Source organism: Alosa sapidissima, chromosome 3 (assembly GCF_018492685.1).
Source record: "Alosa sapidissima isolate fAloSap1 chromosome 3, fAloSap1.pri, whole genome shotgun sequence".
Classification (NCBI taxonomy): Eukaryota; Metazoa; Chordata; class Actinopteri; order Clupeiformes; family Clupeidae; genus Alosa; species Alosa sapidissima.
Window position 1 is genome coordinate 25,051,622 of NC_055959.1, and position 26,325 is coordinate 25,077,946.

General features: G+C 44.9%; 1 protein-coding gene across 1 annotated transcript in view; it reads left to right on the forward strand.

The window, feature by feature from the left end:
* The first annotated feature begins 7,187 nt into the window (after positions 1-7,187).
* Positions 7,188-26,325, forward strand: part of fam20ca (FAM20C golgi associated secretory pathway kinase a) — a 38,337-nt gene continuing 19,199 nt past the window's right edge. The window contains exons 1-3 of the mRNA XM_042087460.1: positions 7,188-8,673; positions 10,167-10,348; positions 12,384-12,462. Coding sequence (XP_041943394.1) covers positions 8,015-8,673; positions 10,167-10,348; positions 12,384-12,462 — 920 coding nt within the window. The 5' untranslated portion in view covers positions 7,188-8,014. The remainder of the gene's footprint in view (positions 8,674-10,166; positions 10,349-12,383; positions 12,463-26,325) is intronic.

Here is a 26,325-nt window from a genome sequence, read left to right on the forward strand (position 1 = left end):
TTTCGAAAGAGTTCCATTATCAGCATCATAGTTGGCCCCACAAGACTTCCTTTTTAACATTCCATATGTTATCTTAATGCAGAGGAAGTAGATTGGGGCCCAAATAGAACGTTCAAGCATTGTTTTTGTTTTTATTGTTGAAAGGGTCTATAGCTCCAGCTCCAAAGGTCTCCCAAAGTGGGAATGAGGCATCACAGTTCACCATTCTCTCCAGTCCATCCATCTCAGCATGCACCCATTTCCTGGTTGTGACCTCCGATCATTTCCTGTGACTGTGTTGTCTTAATTACAGGCCAATGGGATCCAGTGCAAAGGGTGGCTAAGCTCAGCGCTACCACTCACATTCCTTTCAAATAAAAACACCCTGAAGGCAAACAGGCAGATACCCATATAAACCCTTCCTGCATGGTAGCAGATCCTTTTCCGTTGTAATTGTGGGTTGCAGAGGGCGGAGGGACTGGCAGCCAAGCACAACATAAGCAGGCTGTGCCGTGGCAGCAGAATGAAGACACTCACACACACACACACACACACACACACACACATACAGCCACGCTTATTTCTATTTGCTGCGTCTGTCAGCACACGCCTGAGTGATGATCTAACGGTGCGAGGCCGTAGGTGTAGCCGGCCCTGGGTGACCTCGGCGTAAATAAGAGGGGACACGCAGACAGGAAGTGGCAGCCCACGGGTCCCGGGGGACGGAGCCAGGAGAGAGAGGCACCCCTCGCGGTGGCCACTTGTCACAGGCGCGGGCGAGCAGGAAGTGCCAGCGAGGTCAGCCACCGCACTCTCCGCTCCCGCTCGCTCTCTTCCGCTCCTCATCCGGCATCCCTCTCATCTCACTCTATCCTCTCAGCTCTTCCTCACTCTCTCTTTTCTTCTATTACACTCCCCCACTGCTTTCCAATCTTGTCCTCATTTATTGGGAGATGTAGCTGGTGACATTTCCTGCCCCATTCCCTTTGGTCTCCTCCTCTCTCTTTCTCTCTCTCTCTCTCTCTCTCTCTTTCTATCTCTCTTTCTCTTTCTATCTCTCTCTCTGCCTCACCTTCATCTCCCTTCCTTCTTACTCTTCCTGGCTCATCAACCTCTCTGCTGCCATCTCGTCTCTCAATTCAATTGGCATCCCCCAACCTCTCAGTTCATGCCGTCCATATAGGACATTCTCCATTAGACCAGATCAGCCAATAGCAACATTCCTCTGGTGTGATAGTCTTTTAAGTGTCCATATGTTTTGCTTGTATTCAGATCCAACTCAGAGGGCAAGAGCTGTGGCTCAGACTTGCTTCCATATCAAAATCTGTTCCAGTTTTAAATCTAATATCGTTTAAAGAGGACAGGTCATTTCATCATGACCAAGGTGATATCTACGGTTCTTTGTATCTTGTGACTCTTTTCCATTAGGGATTGGGGCTGACCCAAGGCTTTTCCCCGGTCTTAAACACTGGTGGGTGGCCTCTGTGTTGTGTTTCCATAAAGAGCTGTAACATCGGAGACATTAGCTAACAATGCTAGAAACTTTTAGTACTTAGTACTTAGCAACGATATAGCGAGCATACGTCAAATTTATTACAAGGACATTTAAACAAGTACCTGTATCTTTAATTATTTTGCAATAATTATATATGTAGATCGTTTTGTCCTCGGTTCAGCCCCGATTCGGCCCTGCACTACTCCAGGGCTGACCTGAGGCCACCTGGGCGCAACCCCGGTCCGGCCCATAGTGGAAAAGGGCCATAAGGTTTCCATGTAAGTGAAGAGGACTTATCACTATATCTACAGCTAGACTGCAAGCACACCAGAGTTGCTGGACTCAGTGTCCCTGAAGATGTGGCTGAGACTAGTACAAACACTGAATCATTGTTTGAAGATTATTCAGGATTATTTCTTTCTAGAGTTATTTCTTTCTTTCTAGAGATCTTTTTAAATTTGTTTTATTCTATTTTATATTATTTTACTATATTCTTAGAGTCTTGCACACCCGTGTGTATCTTCAAGGCATATTGATTTTGCCTTCCCTGCTCAAAGACGACTTTAGGAAAAAAATTAAATGTTGAATTCAAACTACCCTTTTTCAGAAATTTCAGTGCTAGCACGTAATTTAATGTCTGTTCAAACTGAATAAACACCTGAAAGTGTCACTGAAATACAGTGTACTCCAGTCAGAGTCGTTCCTGCCTCTCATGGCACAGCTATCAATGAGCTGAGATATTATTTGACTATCAGCCTCCATCTCTTTGTCAAGAGCCAACAATCACCATGGGACCGACTGTGTGTTTGCTATGATACCTCTTTAAATAGATATGGCCCCGTCTTTGTCAGCTGACCCAATCAGAGACCTTCATGCCACTCCTACTGAATCTCATCTGCACCTGGGACTGACAACACTGCTGGATGAATCATGCCTGTTTGACTTCACCGTTGAGCAGCAGCCAATGTTGCATGGATGTTTGTAGTGCAATGAAGGCAGGTTTAATGATTCACCCTCCATTCTGTACTGATGAGCCAAAGGGCAGGTTTTTGTTTTCAACACATGGTATTGGTGTTGATCCAAATCCAGTATTTGTTTTGCCCGCCCCCCCCCCCCCCCCCCCCCCTCCAAAAAAAAAAAAAAACACATGATGGTGGCTTGATCCTCACAAGCTCTTGTGTTAGCAATTACAACAGGTCATACAAACAACAAGACACCAGCAAGTGGAAAACAGCTTCCCTGAATTTAGATGATTCCTGCATCCAGCGGATTTCCTCCAAATCCATTTTGATGGCATTTGGTCATGTGAAAAACAGATAAACACATGCACCTAGCTTTTAGTGAAAGTCAAGATTCAAGCAATAAGAGCAATGAATAAATTCTGGAAAAATATGTATTAGAAATGTATAAAATGATTAGTATTATATGCAGACCAGTGCTGGCATAGCACCCCACCCCCATCCAACACACACACACACACCACACACACACACACACACACACACACAAACACAGACACACACAGCTCTTGAAGGTCAAACTCTTCCCTTGTATGAATAAACCTCACAACAACACAACTCCCCAGTACAAGAGGAGAGCTCAGCTTCAAGCTCAAGGGTTGGGGCAAACAATCACTTTACCAAACAGCAGCGTGCATTTCCTTCAGTATGAAGGATGCCGTGCTCTATTTCTTTCAATTTCAAGTGATGTTTTTCATATTAATAATGAAAGCTTCGTCAATGGTGTCCATGGGCATGAAAAAGGTCAGCCAGCGCTTGGCCATTAATAATGCACAGGGCTCATATGCCTGGCGAGGGATGCACACAGACGACTGCCATTTACAGACTGGCCAGTAAAATGCCACAACTGATGAGCAATGCACTTTTTAACTCCTACATCAGGAGACAACATGAGGGACATAGAGGTTTTCAGTGTGTACGAGTGTGTGTGCACACTGTTGTGTGTGTGTTTATTTTGTGTCATTTCCACTGAAGCAAGCAGGAATACAGCAACCACACAGTTACTGGCAACAGAACTTTCCCCCCACCCTCCTTTCACCTTTCTCCCTGTACCACATCTTCTCCAGGGGGGCTGCTGTGTTGTGTGAGGAGATCGACCAAATAAGACCGTCCCTCCTGGTACTCATAGTATCAAATCTGCACTTAATACCACGGTGCCTCCTAACATCCAAGTCTTAGGAGCTTTATGTGACTGATTAAATCTTCACAGTCTTTATATTTAGTGCATTGAATGGTGAATCACCTGAGACAAAAACACTCCTTTCTGATGCCATAATATGAGTACCTATTAATAGTTATCTAATCTAAGTCAATTTGACAAATACAGTCAAAGAACTATAAAGGACCTAGTCAAAAGAAAGATTCTACTTTTTTCCAGTTCAACAACGTAGAGTTGAAGTAAGGCAATTCTGTCCTCATTAATGCATATAGAGTGACCAAGGCAATCCTTCGAGACCAAGACAGTCTGGCAGACAGCTACCGGCTGGAATGCAGAATATGTATCGATTCCTCTGACAAAGGTGTAGATTTTTTGTGTAGCATTCCCCTATGGTTTTTCTCTCTTCCTCTCTCTCTCTTGCCATTCATTCCTTAAATACCTGATAAGCTTGGCAAGCACAGAGAGTCCAGTCATGCAGATCGGTGGTGGGAATCATTTCCTTCCCTCAGTGGTGCACACAACCGAGACTGCGGTCCTACTGACTTATAGGGCAAAGGTCAAGCAGCAGACAATGCAACCACCAAACATATAAATATGATGCCGGCAAATTACCATGGGAATGACACCATGCAGCACAGAAAGCGTAAAACTAACCTTCCTGACTTGGCTGACTGTGTGATGTTTTTGCAGTCAGAAATAAAAGATTCTGCAACTGGACATGCTACAAAGGGTGTGGGGAGCTTCTGGAAGAATCTGATGCCAGGAGCTGATTTGCATTTCATTTATCCAGTAGATTAAAACGTAATGGGTCTACATGTGTGACTCCATGTGTGTGAGAACAGCACCACAGAGCACAGGGCCATTTGTTCTAATTAAGATATAGCAAGAGATAGAGGATGCACTCAATACTCAGAGACAGTAATTAGTGGGAGAGGGAAAAATACATGAAAAACAAATACTGCAGTACACCCATGCAGTGAATGTCCACTCTACATACCTATTCTAGCAAACTAATGTTTAGAACACACACTCTTTTGTTAAGACTCGTGGTTTAAATCTCCTGAGATTACCTGTTTTCTCTCAGAGTCACTCGCATTGTGCAATGTCAGTTCAGTGGATCATGTTTTTTATCCCTCAAATCTCTTCCTACTTCCTGAAAAGAAAACCACAGCTGTGACTGTCAGTCAGCAGGAGGAAGTTTAACCATGGCCTAAAATAACCCTACCAAACTTGTTGAGGCAGAATAAAGTGTTCCCTCATCAACATCATTTCTGTGTGGGCCTGATAAGTGTTTAGCCACAATGTGTCTTGCAATAAAAAATAAAATTGGTCACTGTAGTTTGTCTTCAACACCAGTATAGGTGGTTTAACTAATATATCATTGGTTGTGGTGTTGTAGTATAGCAAGTATACTTAGATATTATGATTAAGAAGAGGAGTTTTCATGGATGCGCCATGAAAAAAAATCATACAAGCTATAACTCCTGAATACCTGTCCACCTGACCTTTTTTGAACACAGTCCCCTAAGTCATTCTACAGAGTATACTAGGTCACTCTACTGAGTATCCATACCATACTAGCCCTTTGGACTATGATTGATCGCAGACACACAATTAGAAAGATGCTAAATGAAGGTGTCAAAGAAGTCAAGACTAGACATTTTTATTTTACCAGTCATTTAAATTCTAAATGTGCCTAATATAATTCTGGAAGGAATTGTGAATGAACACACTACTTGGCATGAGCATTGTGGCAGGCTTTGCCCATTACATCTGGAAGTGATCATTCTCCTTCAAGTCATCTAATAAACATCATCCATGAATCAGCCCCCAAACTCAGTTATAGCACCACACATACTTACACATGTGCACACATATAGACATGACCGGGCTTTTCTTTGGGAAACCTTGTCTCTATATACAAGTGAAACCACACATTATTTGATGTGTCTATGTCCCCACACACTCAAAACACAGCTATGATGGTAAAAAGGAGAATCATAGAACAGAAAGCACCATGGAGGCAAAATCCAGCAGTTAAACGTTTAAAAAGAAAGTGTAGGAAGACTGAAAGAAAATGGTGTAAATACAAACTTCAGATCCACTATGAAATCCATAAAGAAATGCTCCGCACATATAACTCTTAAATATGCAAAGCAAGACAGTCTTTCTTTTCTAACATTATCAATAGAAGTTCAAATAACACTCGTATTCTTTTTTCAACTGTTGATAAGTTAACAAATCTCCCCTCACAATTAGCGCCTGAACTTCTCTCAACTAATAAATGCAATGAGTTTTCATCTTTGTTTAAAGGTAAAATTGACAAAATCAGACTCAACATATCTGCTCAATTACTAATTCAACAACCTGAACTTCCAGCAACAAACAGAGGGAAACTTAACTTGATGTCAGAGTTCAGCTTGATAGACTACGAAACACGTATTATTGTTTGATTTTTAAAGCACATTGACCTCTGTGTATGAAATGCGCTATATAAATAAACTTGACTTGACTTGATTTGACTTGACATTTTCCAACCCATTCATGACCCATTGTTACTGTTAGCTATTTCTACAACTGAAATCAATTGTCCCTTATAATGTTGAGGCATACATTTTTCACAACTAAACATATACATTAAAAACAGCATGCATTGTAATTCTTATGTCATTGTTTAAAAATATTTTATGATATTAATTATGAGATTGTATTCTTTCAGAATAATGTATTAGATTTAGGATGATAAAGTACCCCCTTTTAAAGATTAGCTATTGCTCTAAGATTAAATGATACACAATTTATTTGTTGACATAAAGGTGTGTTTTTTATTCATTGCCTTCAGTATTCCTGTCTAAGAGCTTGAGCACACTGTAGTGTAAAAGCTGACACTTGACAAGACAAATGTATGCAATTCAAATCCCTAAGTAATTGGCATATTGACTGGGCCATGTGGAAAGCAAGTCCTTGTAATCCTTAAGTCCACTGATGCTTGCCACTGGTGTAGTGACAGGGTGTCTCATTACTCCATGTAATTCATGCCCCTCCTGATTCATAATGTTATAATGTCAGTCCCATGGTTGCAGACTTTCTCAATCACACACACACACACACACCCACACACACTCGCATGCACCACTCTCTCTCTCTCTCTCTCTCTCTCTCTCTCTCTCTCACTCACACACACACACCTGATCTCTTAGATATCTTAGATATAACTTAGTTCCAACCACATTGTGTTATTTACTTCAGCCATATTGTAGCCTACTATGTTCAAATATTTAGACCTATGCAGCAACCTCATGAGTGGTAGGTAGCTGGGGCAAAATTACTGGTGTGGTGTCTGGGACAACATAGTATCCAAAAACACAGCCATAGCACCAGGACTCTCAAATAGGATGCGACTCCAATGCGCCATCGCCCCCATTCGCTCTTGAGGGAATTGCAGGCTGCTGGTATATCAATCCAAGGGAGGTTTTGTAGCTCGCTTTTCCAGTTTCAATCGCTGCCTGTATGTGGACTCAGCCAATCTCATCGCGCTGACGCTGGTTGAGGCAGGATTCAGAGAGGCTTGATCATAATATTTAACACACCCACCCTGTAAGCGCTCGAGTGTGGATCCACGGAATGGGCAGGAGACAATCACTGGAACAAGTGCAAGCAGAAACGGCTACACCTGTCAAACGTTCTCCGGCGTCTTGTTTTGAAAATGCGACAAGGACAGGCGTTAACTAAAACGCCTGCTATGCGCTGATCGTTTGGTGTCCTTTGATACACCCCTTCAGTCTGAAGTTATTTTTATTTCACAAGAACGACTTATTGTCTTAAAATCGTCACTCCACTTCTGATGTTTGATGGGTCACCCATCCGCTGGACAATGTTTTAATCTGTTTACGAATAACAAGTATATATGGTGACAGTGACGGTTGAGAGGGCATGTGCTCTATCTTCAGTGAACCCAGGATGTAAATCTGGATTAATACCTACTAGTTTCTCTATTTGGTTGTCATATTCGGCGACGCAGTGAAGACCGGGCACAGATGATGGAATAGCAGCACATGGGCATCGCGCAATTGTGCTACATTTGATGATAGTATTGTTTATATGTATTTCATGCTACGTTTTTTGGAGAATAGCGTCAATATATAATATAATTGTCAAATATATAATATAATTGACAAATATCCCTGAGACACACTGTCAATGCCGACTAGTTCAATTGTGTGTCTCGTGAGATATAGACACAGACAAGACCCCGAAGAGGCTTAGCACATATAGAATTCTTCGACTTCGTGAACATGGAGTTGCTAACTTAAAACGGAGTGTTTTCGTAATAGTTATAGATATTCTTCTAATGGACACCGAATGGTGTATATTGCATGTCGTACAAAATTGACTTCTTTGCGCTGGTGGTGTTATCTTGTGAAAGCCCACAATATTATCAGGACATTTTATATAATTGGATTGATAAAGATGATATTGTTTCGTAAATTCCGTGTACTCATTCTCATGGTTTTTCTGGTTGCGTGCACCATGCACATTATGATAGACTTACTACCGAAACTGGAGAAACGCGCCGTAGGAACGAACTCTGGCACTGGAGGCTGCTCGTGCTCCCATAATCCGAGCGAAGAACCACGGAATTGGGCAAAGCAACAAGCGAGGTCGGGACCAGAATCGGGTTGGCCTAACAAACACACTTTGAGGATTTTGCAAGATTTCAGCAATGAGCCAAGTTCCAACCTCACCTCTCACTCCCTGGAAAAGGTCACGGGGATAGCAGATAAAGCTGATTCCATGAAGCGCACGAGGCAGGTCCCTGGGAATGCCGAAAACCAGAAACCACTCATCAAGGATACCGGTGCAGGAAAGAAGGCATATGCTTCAAGTTTATCACGCCTAGCAGCTTTGTATGATCATCCTTTATACAAAATTGACCTGCCCTCGCTCACAGACGATGACACTCTGTTCAACGTCAATACTGACATCCGACTATATCCCAAAGCTGCTGGGAATCCAGAATGGTAAGTAAACTGACACGGGAACATTAGGACAGGTGCTTTGATTGTTACTAATTAGTTTATTTAAACAACTTCGTTTGTTCAATCTAATATCTTTGAAACACTTGCAGAGGCGCTGCTGGTCTTTCGAAGCATCTTTTTTTTCTTTCTTTCTTTATTTCAGTGAGTCAATGTCCAATCATATTTATATACGTGTTTAATTGCCACTTCGGGCTAAAACTCGCAATCTTTTTTTCACCAATGAATCATCTCTTCAATTACTCGCCAAGAGTGTCGGGAATGAGTGTTGTGGAAGAGTGAATTTATGTTCATGGTTTATGACAGTAGCCTATCTACTCCGAAGGATTGTGACAAACGGGACAGCGACAAGGTCGATTTTTGGTGTCTTTATAACATTTTAAACAACCTGGGTGTTTGCAATTTGCTTTGATACTATAGTGATTATTTAGATTACATCTGCGGCTAAGCAGGTATACAGTGCTCATTATGAGCAAGACGATAAACATCAATAAAAGTAACCTATGACACAATGAATCTGTAGACCAAACACGTATTCTTGATGAAGCTCAGCCCAGGCAATGTAGGTTATAGGATTAATACCTGTGTGGCATGCAGAGCTGGAGTAATTATTATCTATCCTACATTTTATCACCAGTCTGGAAAGTGTTTTTTCTTTAAGCTTTAGGTTAATCATAACCTAAGGAGGAAATAAGACTAGGTCATTGCAGCTCTAACAGAAGGCTATGATTCAAGCAGGATTGCATGGCTGATAGGTGTCAGAAGGACATTTGATTGTCAACATTACTTATTTGTTTAACATGTGCTGTGTTAACGCTGAAAGAGACATGAATTCTCTGTTACAGTGAATGTTCAGAGTGGAATTGTCTTGTGTTAAAATTAAATGTGATTTTTAATTTTGTATGTCACTAACTTTCAGTTATAAGTCTATTGTCACCTTTTTGGGCTTGGATTATCATGACAATATCTCTGTACATATAGCATCCCATTAAAAGTCCACCATAGGGGTCAAGCACAAATGACATATAGAGACTGAAGTGACTGACTGCCTTTTGTAAAGGTTAGTCAAGAACATAGTTGGCCTGTCAATCTGTAGGATAGATGTTCTTTGAAAACTAATTCTTCAGTAAATCCTCAAATGAACCTTTTCATCCAGCGGTATTAGACCTGCATGACTAGACCTGCTAGTCTTCAGACTGCATTGCATGGCTACTGGAGCCATTAGCAGACGTCACATTCAGAGAGATGAGTGTACAGATATTGACCTTCCATCTGTCCCCTCTCTTCCTTATCCTCCAACTTTCTCTATCCCCCCATTCTCCACTCATCTTTCTACCCACCTCTCCTCTCCTGACCTGCACCTCTTCCCTTTACAACCTACACCTCCCCTCTCCCTTTTTTCCCTCCCCTCTTCTCTTCTCCTCTCCCCTGTGTCTCTCCTCCTTCCCTCCCTCCCTCCCTCTGCCTCAAACCTCCAGGCACCACGAGGCCAATGCGGAGGAGGAAGAGTACAGTCCCACAGGGGGAGCCGCGGCCGAGTCCTACCCCAACTGGCTGCGCTTCCACGTGGGCATCAACCGCTACGAGCTCTACGCCCGCCACAACCACGCCGTCGAGGCGCTCCTCAAGGACCTGGTGTCCCAGAGCATCACCAGTGTGGGTAAGCAAGCAAGCAAGCAGCAGCAGCAGGGCAACACATGTGCCAGTGGGCGGCCCATATGCCAGCGTTACGTAAGGCCATGGTGCAGTGCTGAAATGTTATTTTGTCATGTCGCAAAAGGCAATCATGCTAAGTGGTTTATAAGCATGTAGCACAGAGGGGGGTGTGGTCAGGGAGCACACAGAGGGCAGGGTTGACATGAAGCGGAGGGCTGCCATGCAGTGTCTAGACAGAGAATGTTAATTGGTAATGACAGTCTTGTCTCGTGTGTGTGTGTGTGTGTGTGTGTGTGTGTGTGTGTAGCCACTTACATGAAAACAACATCAACATAATAACAGCATTGTTAAATTGGACACCTTTCTCAGCAAATGCCCTACTTTAAGAAGTCTTCAATCAGGAAATTCAGCTTGAAGGCACCCATTGCACACAAACATAAGGCATATGGCAGGACAGGATTGTCTGCATTGCTGGAGGTTGACTATGTGTAGTCTGAATCAGGTGCTGTGTCTGCCAAAAGAAAGCTGATGAAAGATATGGATATTACGGCTAGGCAGAGCCTGTGCTCCCTTATTTTTGGTTAGTCACTGCAAGACTCTAGATGGGAAAATCCTCTGAAAGCCAAATCTGTGCCAAGGAAGCTGGGTGGGCAGCCAAAAACGTAGTTTCGTGTTTCTAACTCCCCTTTTGTTGGCGAGATCAAATCGGCGAGGATTGCACGAGAGTGCCAGATTTTCCTCCACAATAGAGATAAGTGTTGTCGTAAACCCCAGGAGTGTTGGGTCTTTCCCCTCACTTTGGTCAAACAGGCCTTTTAAGGGAGTGTTATGTGAGCAGTGACCTTGACGATTTTAAAACCCTTTTCCAATCCACATCTGGAGGGCCTCCAAAATGGCTTCGAAGCACACATCTAGCAAAAAGAGTGGCCTCCAACGTCGCTCAGGGCTTAGGGGGGAGTGAAAAGACGTTTTAATCCCTCTTACAAGCAATGCTTTGATAGCAGGCTGGCATAACCTATGAATAGGCGAAATACAGAGGCACGATAGCTTTGTGGCTGACATCACTGGACACAATGCAGGAATCATGTCCACAAAGGCCATTATCGCCAGACATTTTCAAAAGGAGGATATTTGAAAAGATTGATAAGGTTATTTAATTATTCATACAGATTAAGATCATAATTAATTTGATTGATATCATGTGAGCATGATAAAGAGATCAATAATTATGTTATTACAAGACTAATTAGGAGCTTGTTAATATGTTATGGGCCAGTTTTCCAGACATGATCTCTTTTTCAGTGGAAATCTTGATTTTCAAGTTCCCTTTTAATCTTGGATGAGGCTTAATCCATGTCCGGGAAAGCAGCCCTGTGTATTCTGCTGGGATGTAAATCGGACCCTAATGTGTTTTCACAGTTTTAGCCAGAAAGCATTATTTTCCACTATACAGCGCTCTACACATGGTATAGTATTTATTGCATGCATTGGTGTTGCTCCCCTATTTGAATTGTCAACAACACTAGGATCATTCATGCAAACAGACAAGCATCTCAAGGGTGAATCTCAGGTCTGAATGCAGTGTGACAAAGATGTAGCCACCAGTGCCGAAAGCAAATTTTTTTCTGCTTTTGACTTTTGTTGTCATTTTTGCACTTTCTCCACCAGCTTAATTATCACTTTGTAATGAGATGATGTGTTGGTGCTGCTGCACACACTGCTGATCTTATTTCAGCAGATTTACACACACACGCACAGACACACACTCACTCACTCACACACACACACACACACACACTCGCGCGCGCACTCACGCACACACGCACGGACACACATTTACTCACACACACACACACATGCACGCACGCGCGCACACACACACACACACACGTCACACACACACTTTCACATGAGCACACTAAGCTGACAGCAGGATTTGGAGAACATAACATTGTTTTCAGGAGAGACTTTGTTCTAGAGCTGTTTGTAGCTTATGTTAGATCTAACATATCCACCTCTCGTTATGTCTCCCTTCTCAGCCATGAAGTCAGGAGGCACCCAGCTGAAGCTCATCATGACCTTCCACAACTATGGACAAGCCCTCTTCAAACCTATGAAGTAAGTCCTGCAGCAATGTTCAGAAATGCATTTCCACCCATGTAAATTTCTTGCAATTTGTAGTACATATTTTGCACATGTACGGTACATTTTCTGCAATTTCCCTTGGGGATCAATAAAGTCATCTGTCTATTTATATCTACATATTTACATATTCTCATGCATGGACACACAAATACACACACACACACACACACACACACACACAGAGAGAGAGACACACCCAGACACACAGACACACACACATGTATTCACATGAATTCACTTGTTCACCCACTCTTGAATTCTTTCTTGTGATGCGTTTGGGGCCTGTTTGAAGTTGACGTCCTGTGGCTAGTGAATCGCTGTGGCGTGGTACCTGCTCTGTGCAGTCCCACTGAGAGCCCACCTGCCCACACACACACACACACATTTTAACCAGCCCAGTGCTTGCTGGCTGCTGAATAGTAATGCTTTTGATTTGTTTTCAATGTGGAGAGAGGGAAGAGACAGCAGCAGGCACAATGAGACGCAGAGCGGCTGATGGCTTGGGTTAGTCAGATCTTTCCCACAGCGGGCTGTGTTTTTTTTTTTTATTCACTTTCTCTCTCTCTCACTTTCTTGGTGGGTAATAACCATCCTGTTTTTAATTAACATAGCCTGGCGCATGTGTTAATTAAAAAGCGGAGGAGAAAAGAAAACTGTCACAAGTGCCTGGAGGATATTCGCCAGCAGCTCTTTCAGCCGAGTCCAGCTTATGAAACCGCCAACTGAATACATTTATATATTTAAACACACAAATACACACACACACACACACACACACACACACACACACACACACACACACTCACACACACACACACACATATTCTCTCTCTCTCTTCCTCTCTCTCTCTCTTTCTCTCTCTCTCACACACACACACACACACACACACATACACACACTTTTTCTCTCTTTCTCATAGATCTTCTGTTGAGGTGTCATCTTCTCTGCTACCTAATTCTGTACAGTCCCCCTCCTACATGCACACACACACCACCACCTTTATAAAAGGAAAGAGTGGAAATTAGGCACAGGCCAGGGGCGGAGCTTGGGGGGGTGTGGCACGCCCCCGGCCCGGGACCCGCAGGGGCCCGGTGTGAGGGCGCCCCTCCCCCACCTCCGGGTAAGGTGGGACAGGCCTCTCCCACGGCACAAGGCCGGAGGAGCTAAGATCATGCAAACGGTTTCTTTTCAATCATTTTCATCAGAGTGGGACGTATTAGGCTTATACACGGGTTTCCCGTTTACCAACAAAACTAGATGCGCGCGCAGCTGTGAGGCAGAAGATGCTTGGTGGCCGTCCACAACGTTATAAACTAAACCTAAATAGTCAGCTGATGTAAGCTACAATCGGATTTTTTTGTATACCTCTGTTGTCTCAATGATAATAACATCTCATTTCAGACTATATTTCAAAGTTTGACGTTCATTTGCATTATTAATATAACATCGTATTTTGTCATTTTTGGCGAAGACATGCATTCCATTAGGGATATTGAATTGATATTGCTCTATGCTGTTCTATGGTGCTTTCTGCCTCTTGGTTGCGCACGCATGTTTTCGTGACGTTGCATAGAAATGTATAGGTTGCCCTTACTTACACTTAGCCTACATGATTTTGGTTTCGATTTTCTAATTGGAGTAAGTCTTTGTGACAACACGTCATGATACATTTGATAATGTTTGATTGTTGTTTTGGTATGAAGCATCTTTTACGTAGCCTAATGAATGCGCTCTAGAAAGTGAAAGTAGCCTAACCTAGGCCTATATGCGCTCTGTGTCTGAGCTGTCTGTGCACGTCCGCAATTGATTACGTTCCTCAAATGGAGAACACATCAATCCCATGGTATTTTTTGCCCTAAAATGCATGAAACATGCAAGTTCAAAATCCGCCGGTAGCCATATTTGCCTAGGCTACTAGCCTACAATAAATTGAACGAACTCAACTGACAACAGGTATATCTACTGATTCGGTCATTGAGACTACAGAATACAGACTACAGAATACAAGTACATGTACAACAAACTTTCTGTCTTTCTGAAGTTTATTTTTGTATTCCAGGGTACAGTAGCCTAATTGCATAATGTCTTGCCAATAGTTTTTCTTACCGGCTTGCTGTTTAAACTGACTGCGCCGCTCTGAACTTTCCTGCCAGGTTTATGACGTAAACCGCATCTCGGCTCTGGCATTGCCTAAACTCATCGTGTGGGAAATCAGATTATCTGTCAATATTGGGCTTTGAAAGTAAGGGATATTTGCTCAGTAATAGTAGGCTACATTTTGTAACATTTATAGAGAAAGCGAGGGGAAGTTAAATTAGAAATTAGAATCGTTGGAAATTGAAAACACATACAAAAAACATTTCGGGGCTTTTGAAAAGAGATTCGGGTCTTGAGCCCCCGAAACCACCCCCACGCTCCGCCAATGCAACTGCCCAGCAGTAACTTCTGCATTCAGCGAGATTTGCACCGCCCTAATTTTATTTTTGACTCTTCCCGTCACCGTTGCAACCTCTGAGCGCTCATTCTCCAAGTTAAAGATCATTAAAAACCACCATAGAGAATGAGAGAGCAAAGAAAATGGACATACACAGAGCATCGTGGACGAGTTCGCGGAGCGCAAGGCTCGTCGTATGGCCTTCAAATAGTGCTGCGTATTATTGTTGTTTTATTATTAGGGGTCATGTAGCCTAATGTTTTTGTTGTTGTTCTCTTGGTTACACTTCATGTACGTTCGATGGACTTCAAAATTACATAGTTGCTCTCCGTGGCACTGACGCTTGTAAGACCCGCTGTTGCGGGCATGTGTAGCCTATGTTGTAAAATTATGTTATGATGAGTTTAATAAAGGGCCCGGTCATGTGCCCCGCCCCCTGCCCGGCTCTGACTTGTTCCGCCACTGGCACAGGCACTCCTGGACACAGGTGAATAGGCTATGGGCCACATAATGGCTAAGAGCCACCTGGTGGATTCATACACTTCATGCACTTTACCTCAGAACTGGACTTTAGATTCCATGGTGAGTGGGTAATGGTACATTTTGTTGCAAAGAACTAGTCTGTGTTACCCAGGGCTGTGTTGTGCAGAGGCACCATGATATACAACCCTATTTTCTTCTGTTGTAATGACCTGTGCTGTGTGTCTGTGTTGCTGTTCAACGGGCGCACTTCCTAGCCCAGCCAGACACAGAAGCGTGGGCACAGCGGGCAGTCTAACATACCCAGTAAATGCCAGGGGGGGGGGGGGGGGGGTGACAGCAGGGAACAGAGACATGGCACCACACCAGCCCTGTCATCCCTGCTCTCGCTCTGTCTCCTGTTTACCCTGACATCGGTGTGCAGCTGTGTCTACGCTGGAGCCGTGCACTGGGCTGCCATGGAGCAGGACTGCACATGAGGATGCCTCACGAGCTGGCTGGTCATAGACAGTGGCCCGACCGGGGGCAGGATAGGTCAGGTCTGTGTGTGTGTGTGTGTGTGTGTGTGTTTGTGTGTGTGTGGTTATGTGTGTGTGCGTGTATTGTTGTTGTTGTTTTTTTTGTTGATGGACAGATTCGGAAGCAAGAATTATGTCCAGAAACAACAGATGCTTGAGTGTGTCACCCGCTGGACATTTCGGAGGACTGTATGCCAGCTCAGCTTGTACTGCAGCTTATCACTGTGTAATAGTTTGAGAAAGTGAAAATGTAATCAGACGTGTGTGTGTGTGTGTGTGTGTGTGTGTGTGTGTGTGTGTGTGTGTGTGTGTGTGTGTGTGTGTGTGTGTGTGTGTGTGTGCAGACGTGCATATGTTATTGGCATGTGTTATTGAGCACAGCTGTTGCCTCATCTCAATCACATTCTGTGGTCACTTTCCCTTTAAAAATGAAGCCCCCATCTGCTGTGGCTGTCGAAGCACTGCCAGCACCAGGAACTCCAGCAGACAGCTGTCTAGGAGTTAAGCTATGGTTAAGCGAGACTGTTTGCCGCCTTAATGAGACGTTTCTATTCAAATTGCACATCTGAGATGTGCCTCCGGTCTACGTTAGTCTGGAGCACTTGGCAACGCTTGAAAACGCTCGCGCATAAAAAGCGTCACTCTTTTTCTGAGGTAGACCACCAGATGACACACCACAGCACAATACAGTGGTGGGTGCACTTCCAGGAAGCAGATTCACTTCCCTCGAAACGAAGTAAACACATTCTATGGCAGCAAAGCAAGGAAGCAGGTGAATAGAGGAAGGAGGAAGGGAACATGTTAAGTTCTCTTCTTCTTTCAGTGGGAACAAAAGAGATTTGGTCCAGACACCACACATGCATGGTCACTCACATCAGTTCGTTTTACGTGGTAAATGAAGGACAGGTTGATCACATAGCCAACATTGATCTCCATAGATAGGTAAGCAAAACATGTAAACATGCCAACAAAGCCAGTATGTGTAATTTCTCTTGGTTATGAAATCTTATTATGCCATATAGAGCTCCCATTACCTTGGCCCCACCCTTCATAGCTACTTATTTCACCCAGCTTTGAGCAAACATCAAAACAAGTAAACACTAGAGGGGCAAATGTTTACTCACTATGTCAGTAAAAGTGAATCAAAATGGGTGTAAAGTGCAAACTAATGCAAAACATGCAAACTAATAATCGTAAAGATAGTCGTTGTTCGCATAATCCTGCTCACAGACAGACAAACCACTCTGGAGAACATAACCTCCATGGCGAAAGCGATGAGTAAACATGGCGTGTTTCTCTCTCCCCTCACCTGCCAGTGTGCCACTGTGCATGAACGTGTCTTTGATGTGCTCCTGCCCAGAGCAGAATGCAGATGGGGGGTGGGCAGGCGCTGGCGCTGGCGCTGGTGCTGGTGTGCCTGGGTGCGGGTACCACAGCTGCTCCAGAGGCCTGCTGCGTGCCCGCTCTCAGCATGCCTGCCATGTGTGTGCTGCTGAATGTGTGAAGAGGAGGGCGAGGAACCTGGACTTAGACGCAGCGCCAGAGAGACACTGAGAGAGAGAGAGAGTAGGGGAGGAAGAAGAGATGCGGAGAGAGAGAGAGAGAGTAGGGGAGGAAGGAGAACGCGGAGAGAGAGAGAGAGTAGGGGAGGAAGGAGAGACGCGGAGAGAGAGAGAGAGTAGGGGAGGAAGAAGAATGCGGAGAGAGAGAGAGTAGGGGAGGAAGGAGAGACGCGGAAAGAGAGAGAGAGTAGGGGAGGCAGGAGAGACGCAGGAGAGACTCGAAGGGAGAGAGCAGGGGAGGAAGGAGAGACGCGGAGAGAGAGAGAGAGTAGGGGAGGAAGGAGAACGTGGAGAGAGAGAGAGTAGGGGAGGAAGGAGAATGTGGAGAGAGAGAGAGAGTAGGGGAGGAAGGAGAGACGCGGAGGGAGAGAGACGTGCTGCTCCAGCTCTGGCCAAAAGGGCTGTGCGCTCAACTCGGCCGATGGTTTAATTATGCTGCAGCAGGGGGCGGCGAGCCATGAGCTCCCCTCAGTATTAGAGAGAGGAGAGAGAGAGAAAGAGAGAGAGAGAAAAGAGTGATGAAGAGAGTGATACAAAGAAATGGATATGGAGAGGGCATGGAAAGGTTGTAAAAAGAGCAAGTCACAAAGAGAAAGAAGAACTAAATTAATAGATGAAGAATCATGGGGACAGTCTGGATTATCAGGTTAGAGAGCCAAGAGAGACCAGACGACTAATGAGAGATGCAGTTTTATTTGTATGGCGCATTTCATACACATCTCAAATGTGCTTTTAAAGGGAGAATAGCAGACCATTATCAATAAAAACATGATGAATGAATAAAAAAATAGATATAAAAAAGGAAAACAAAATAAAAATACTTACTAGACTTAAAACACACCAGAGGATATATGATTTTGTGTGTTTATGTGTACGTGTGTGTGTGTGTGTGCGCATTTGCGTGTGTGTGCACGTTTGTGTGTGTGTTGGTGATGATGTCCAGCAGTGATGGTGTGCGGTGGTCTATCTACGGGGTGCAGCAGGCGGCCGGTGCTCACTGCCAGCGGGGCAGCAGCTCACAGCACTGCAGGACTAACCCCCGCCTGCCGTCCAGGCCAGCATGGGCCCCACCAAGCTGGACCAAGCAGAACAGTGGGGAGGTGTGCCAATTTAATAGGATTTTTCATTAAAGAAAAAAAGACTGTGTGTCTAAAGAGAGAAAAGATAACTCTGATTGTCCAAATCTTCTAAGAATAAATCAACTAAGCACCATGGGAAACAGTGGACAGCTGCCCACAGGTCTTGGACTGAGGACAGAAGCGCATCCGCCAATCCCATCAGGAGGGCCATCATGTGACATCCTGATGACTTAGTCTCTCAGATAAAAACACTGATGTTATGTAAATCCTTTCCATGTCCTTTGCCTCTTCAGTTTCTCCCATGGGAGGAGACTAGCTTTCTTTTGGACTATTGTTAAAGCTATGGCAACACCTTTTTTGGTCCAAGTTCTATTCTCCACATCTTTTTGAAGTTTTGTGTTCTTTTTAACTAAAAGACAGCCGATATTGACCCACAAGCTGTTGCACTTACCCCATCCTCTGAAGTTTTCACCTTTCTCGGGTGTGATGGACAAGACCTCCAACCCCATCCACAAGCCATTCGTATGACAGACACGATGTGTGTGAGTGTGTGTGTGTGTGTGAGAGTGTGTGTGTGTGTGTGTGGACCCAAGACAATGGGAAGACCTGTCTTTTATGGTCAGCTTCAATTTCAATACCTGCTCAGTGTAAAGACATTCTGCCGTGCTCAATGCCAGCAAACCAGGCTGACCCTGATGACTTGTCCCTCCGCATTAGGTAACAGCCTTTTAGGCACTTACAAGAGCTAGCCCTCAGCCAAAGTCTGTGGCGGCTGAGAACGCTGCACGCATTTTTATAAGATGACTCCAGTTTTTTAATAGACTTTTTTGTTATGACAACTGGACAAGAGCAGCATTTGAGAAAGAACACATCAAAACAAACGCACTGACCGCTCATTTATTATTTGACTGCATTGCCCTCTCATTTGTGGAATCAGAGGCGTTCCATTTTGTTCTGTTCTCTCTCTCTCTCTCTCTCTCTGTATTTCTCTCTCTCTCTCTTTCTCTCTCTTTCTCTGTTGACATTCTTATGTTGTGTGGCACAAATGGCCTGGGGCTGAAGATAACTGTTGGTTGCGGTCAGTCTCTGTTTTCCACAGTTCCTGGCGTTTTTGTGTATTTTGTGGCCTCTCTGTGACCGCTTGTTGACTTAAGCCTCTGTGCGCGTAAATACGTGTGAGGCGTTTGATGTGTGCAGGCCTGCCTCTGGCTCTGATGAGAGACTTCATCTTCAGTGCCATCGTTGCCCCAGCTCCATTCACCCTCACCAGCCGCCTTCCGGAAACTTGTTTTTGTTGTGGTTGTTTGTTTTCTGTTGACTCCGTATGGCAATGCTGGGGTTGGGCCTTTCGGCTGATCTGATACGGATCGCTCATCTGAGACAACCTGCTCCTCCTGCACTCCATCTCCGGCCCCCACCCCACCTCTCCTCTACCCGGCCCCCACCCCACCTCTCCTCCACCCGGCCCCCACCCCACCTCTCCTCCACCCGGCCCCTGTGTGTTGTTGCCTTGCGTCTACAGGGCCGTCTCCAAACATGTTGCATAGTCAAAATACAAGTTGATAACAGCACTGAGCCCGGCATGGCTCTCAGTCACTTCCTACTATACCTCTCCTTTTCTCTCTTTCTTTCTCTCTCTCTCTCTCTCTCTCTCTCTCTCTCTCTCTCTCTTTCTCTCTCTCTCTCTCTCTCCACTCTCCACTTCTCCTTTCTCCTGTGTGTTGTTTTCCCCCCCTCCAGTCAACCCTTCCCTGGTCTTTCCCTTCCTCTTTACCCTTCTCTCTCTCGTTCACCCTCTTCCATAGTCTCCTCTCTGTACCTGTGTGTGCGTGACAGCTGAATGGTGCTGTGATCAAAGGCAAATATCAGCGAAGGTGCACAATGACACTGTTTTCTTTTTTCTTTACCCCGGAGCACAATGAGATGCAGGTGATTATTTATGCAGAGAAGAACTTAAGACTCGCAGTGGGACGCAAAGCTTTTAACGCGCCTGAGCTGTTGTGTACTGTGATCCAATCCAACAGAAACCCATGGTTCACTGTAGTAAGTGATTGTGCTCGTGAAGAGGAAAACTATTACTTATTTTAAATGCACACACACACACACACACACACACACACACACACACACACACACATACAAATAAAAGCCTCACGTAGTTGCTCACAACAGCACAGCTTAATTAGATGTGTGGATGGGCACATTCGCATCAGTCAGCTAGTGTTCACAGTTCTAATGGAAGATTGCTGTAGACTGTGTTGTTCCCCAAGACAGAGGCAGCCGCTCCCTTTTTAAATTCATGAGGAGGAGATGAACATGGCGGGGTTCATGTCTTCCTGCTTCTAGTCTCATGGCCTGTTGTTCTATTCTTTTACCTCGCTGATGGAAAAATGCAGTACCTCCCATGATGTAAAAAAAACCTCAAGACTGTGTGTGTGTGTGTGTGTGTGTGTGTGTGTGTGTGTTTGTGTGTGTGTGCACGCGCGCGCATTTCTTTTTTGGTGTTTTTTACATGCATTGTGCGTCTCCTTTGTACAAACGTACAATAGCCCCGCGTCAACTCGAGCACTCAGAGCACGGATCTCAAATCTCACATCTGATGCATTTGTCTAACGTTGAGCTCTGGGGGTGCGTCCCCAAAGTCTTTTAGAGGTTGGCGAGGCCCTTGGTCTTATTATTCTTGTGCTTTTAAAGAGAAAAGTCCCAAACTAGCCCCCCCTGTCTGTCTGACCATAATGCATGCTGACTAACTGCTTTCCGTCACACCGCCTTGAGAGAAGGGTGTTTTTTTCTTTCATTCGAGACCCGCAGTGCTATTAGTCACATAAGGAAATTGGCCACTGAAGTAGAACAGCGGTCTCAAAGGCTACTATTATACTGTGTGTGTGTGTGTGTGTGTACAATTAGTTACATATCGGTTGACAAACAACTTTGTGTGTTTGGGTGAGATTGTACTTAAGATGTATAGTTTAGGCTATTCTTTTCTAATTAGGAGTCATTTAGGAGTAATTGTTTCCATTTCCATGGTTGAGTGTTAAGACAGGAAAGATTGTGTTCAATCTTTGGAGTGCGTTCAGTCAACACACCAGGTACCACATTTCAAGCCTTTTAGCTGATATTCAGTCAATCAGTCATTTCCTTGGTGACTTTAATATTTTATCTTAAACCTTCATCTGTAATGACACATGAAGCAAAACGTAAGAGAATGTGGGATTCCATATCTCCAAACCCAGGGAAAAGGGAAATCAAGCAAGCCGAGGGAGATTTGAATGATGCAAAAGCTCCCTAGCCGATAAGCCAAGGCACAGGAGGGTTCCCTTTGATAGGAATTCAAAGGTAGCCGTCTCCACCTTGGGAACAAGGAGGAGAAAAAATGTCTTGGAAGTCACTGAGAGGAAAAGAGGGTGACAGTCCCAGAGGAGGTGGAGTCATTGCATCCCTCGGTGGAGTGGAAACAAAGATGGCTCCTTTGTCTGATCGTTAAATTAGAGGCCCCGGTCCTGCGGCCCCCCCCCCCCACCCCCACTCCGGCCAGTGCAGGATGTATGTGGGGCTCTCAGGAGCAGGTCAGGTATCGCTGGGGTCAGCGGCAGGCGTTACCCGATCCCAGTGCCCGCCTTTTCACTGCCCCTCGCATTGGCATGACCCAACAGCGCGAACAGAAGAGGTTCTGTGCGGGAGCCTTCTCGCCGGCTGTTCTCCGGCCAGCTCGGCTCCGAGGAGCTCCTGGAGGAAACTGCCCCAGGGGAGAGGGGGGGGGGGGGCAGGCAGGATGCGCCCCTGTTTCCCTGCCGTGGCTGAATGTGGAGCCTGTGGACGGCCGGGTCACGGTGTTGCCCCGGGGGTGTCCTATTATGCATGCCACAGCAGCGTGCCGTAACCCTTCGGGAAAAAATGGCTTCATCTGTGGCCAGGATGCTCTCCTGGTGTAGGGTTTCAGTGTTGGTCGCTCTTGGTTTTGTTTTGTGTCGGTCGCAGAAGCGAGCGAAAATTGGGGTGTTGGTTGCCAACAGAAATGGGAGACCAAAGCATTTTCAGCCTGGAGGTACAGAGGCAGCAGTGCCAGGCAGCGCTTACTCATTTCTGATTCAGCAGCACCTGCATGGATTTGGGCGGCCTCGCTTCCCAGCACCTCTTCATCTCAACATATCTGATTATTTGTGTTGCACTACCAAGAACACCTTTCATGGGCGACTTCATCTTCACTTGAGTTGTCTCTTGCCGTCCGTGGAAAACCCGATACACTACAAGCTACAACGCATCAACAAGTGTCCAAACACAGTGCACATTTACAATACATCAAACAAATTGCAATCTTACGGAACCATAACCCCAGAATGACTCAACCCGAATGAACGGCACAACATTACAGCCGTGTTATCTTTCATCCGATACACCCGGCCCATTACTACAGAAGAGGCAAGGGCATGGAGTGAAGCATCCTCTCAGGCCCCCAGGAGGACATGTCTGCTCCTCTGCCTCCTCACCAACCACAGCCACCGCCACCACTCACATTCCACTGGGGAATCAGGAGCCCACAGCCCACTAACTGATGTTTGTGCACTCATTCCATTTAAAAACGGAAAACCATGAACCACTGATGGTTAGGGGAAGAAGGGCAGGGTTAAATCACGGCACTGGTTACAGACACAAACACAGAGCATGTGGTTGCACAAAACTGTGGTTTGGTGAAGTACCAGCTGACTGTCATTATGTAATGAAATTCCCTCATATTTTCCAGCTTGGTCTCATCATCATCCATTGTAATCAAATCATAAGACATCATAAGACATTGCATGCAACGAAAGCTTACTTGTTGATTTTTGGTGCAGGTGCTTATTACCATCTAATAATAGCCAGGAAGCCAGGAACAGGAAAGCACCCATTTTGTTTTAACCATGATTCAGCCCTGTGGGTTGATTGTCTAAACACCGTGTGATTAAATGTACCATGCCATGTCTGTCACTCAGGTTAAAAAGAAGCCTGTAAACCAATCCATTAACATACTAAGCTGAAGACAGCACTTCTAAATCAACACCACTATCACTCATGCAACACTTGCAAATGGAACTTTAATTACACTCACATTGTTTTAATTAGGGAAAATGGAAGCTGTGCTGAAAACCGTAGTGTATTCTGGGATAGCTGACTCAGTGGTGAGCAAAGCAAAAGTTGTGGATTTCTTTTTCCAGAGGATCCTCTTATTCTAAGCACACACAGATGGAGGGAGACCCTGCACCCTGCTCCCTCCCAGTGATCTCTCTGGTTCTGGGGCATCAGCTGTCCAGGCTGACACTTGGTTTGCTCTAGGAGCATTATACTAGAACATTCTTTTAAAAGTGCCAGAGAATGGTGAAACTAGTCTAAGTCAATCAGACTGGTGCTCAGCTTTCTGGGCAGTGGTACTGTAGGAGATTTGTTGTGGATGCCACTGGCCAAAACCATAGACCCTGTCATCCTATTGCTTCATAGAATCTTTGCCCCTCTCAGCTGGTTTTACTCAGGTTGAAGTTGAAGTCTTGACAGAGAGATGCTAAATAAAAGCAGAGGTCCAAAGACACCAGACATTGTCCCCTGTGTGTTTGGAGATGCCAAATTATTACAAATATAATATACCAGTGTCTGTTTGGAGCTGTTTTTTTTAATATGGTGCAGTGCAGACATCCACCCTCCAGAGGTAGGAAGGGAAGTCATTTTCACTCAATATGTGCTATGAATAGACGGCTGGGGAGAGCCAGCTTTGCTTGTAGTTTTTTTTTTTTTTTCTGTTCTCGCCCACCGTGTCTGACAAGACCTCAGTGAAACCTTTTCGCAAATCCTGCGAGGTAATGACTTGTTAAAGCTGACACTACCCATTGATGAACAGCTCCCCGCGTGGAGCATGCTAAATGTGAGGGCTCGATACACGCGGCCGGATCAGAACAAGGACTTGATAAATGGCCATTGATTTCTGTAAGCCCTGGAAGACAGAGGGGAAAGTGCTTGGAATCACTTTTAGAGGAAAGTGCCACCGCCTGTTCTCATTCAAGACACTCCATCTGCATTCAGCACATTTGGTGGTGGCCCATTGGCTTGCAAAAGCATATCTATATTCAATTTCTACCTTTCCATGTAGACTTCCAAAAGCCCCACAGCCCCCTTTACAAGGGAAAAATAATCAAGTTTGAGAGGTATGTAATATGCATTCTTTTTGACCAAGGGAAGAAATGAAGTCTGAGAGGTAGATGTGCACTCTTTTGTACCTTCCCCCTCTGTAACAGATGGTACTCAGGTAACATACACTGTCCATCCCTTCAGCTGGCAACAATGCATTATCTATCATGCTGCTCTGGACATTGTTTTTGTAGGCCCCGGTTTGAAGACAGATCCCTGTTTTCTCCTCAGAGCATTGAGCCCATCTGTCCAATGAAAGCACAAAGCACAAAGGCAATGCAGGGATGGTGGAGAAGAGACCGATCAGCATTTTCCAAATCCCTCTCTCTTGCTCTCTCTCTCTCCTCTCTCTCTCTCTCACACACACTCTCTCTCTTGCTCTCTCTCTCCTCTCTCTCTCTCTCTCTCTCACACACTCTCTCTTGCTCTCTCTCTCTCCTCTCTCTCTCTCACACACACACTCTCTCTCTCTCTTGCTCTCTCTCTCTCCTCTCTCTCTCTCTCTCTCACACACTCTCTCTCTTGCTCTCTCTCTCTCTCTCTCTCTCACACACACTCTCTCTCTTGCTCTCTCTCTCTCTCTCACACACTCTCTCTTGCTCTCTCTCTCTCCTCTCTCTCTCTCTCACACACACTCTCTCTCTCTCTCCTCTCTCTCTCTCACACACACTCTCTTTCTTGCTCTCTCCTCTCTCTCTCACACACACTCTCTCTCTCTCCTCTCTCTCACTCTCTCTCTCTAACTCTTTCATGCATTCTCTCTCTACTTTCATACGGGCGAAGGTCTGAGATCACATCTCAATTCCACATGCTCCTGTCAGCAGTCTGTGCCTATTCACCTCTACAACATGACAGGCAGCTTTATGGTTCACCCTATCGAAGCTCGTTCTTTTGTTAGCCTAGCATCTGCGACAGCAGAGCATGAGTGCCTTGTCTTAGGATGTTTTCATCTCCACGTAACAAAGGGAGAGGCATGTAATCCTCTATAGAAGCAGGTACTGTATGCCTGTGCTCAAATGTCGATGCATTATGACCCCCTACATAAGGGTGCCACACGAAGTTCACATTTACTGACAGTTCTAACCAATGGCATACAAGCCTGCCAAAGATAGAGGCTTATCCCCCGCTGTTGGTAAACAGAAAAGCACCTAGTCCATGCACTTAAAATGGCTCCCATTGTTCGCTCCTCATTCTACTAGGTCATATGGCCTGGCAGGCATAGCATGCAAGTCAGATAGAGACTTTCAGCCAAAGTAGTCTGCTGTTACCCTCCTAGGACTAATCCAAGCACCTTTGTTTGTCCTATAACTGTAATGTACTGTTTATCGTGGTCAGCCACAGGACAAAATAAAGTAAAAGATGTTTGAGATGATAATAGATAGATAGATAGATAGATAGATAGATAGATAGATATAGAACTCTGGAAAAAAATTAAGAGATCACTGCACATTTTTCTGATGTCATCCTACGGTTGCTGAGTGACATTCGAATGAGTTGACGTCATATTCAAAATTGTATAGATAGATAGATAGACAGATAGATACATAGACACCCAGCATGTAGCATTTGTCATTCACTACAGTAACTCATTGGTAATGGTTTGAAGGAC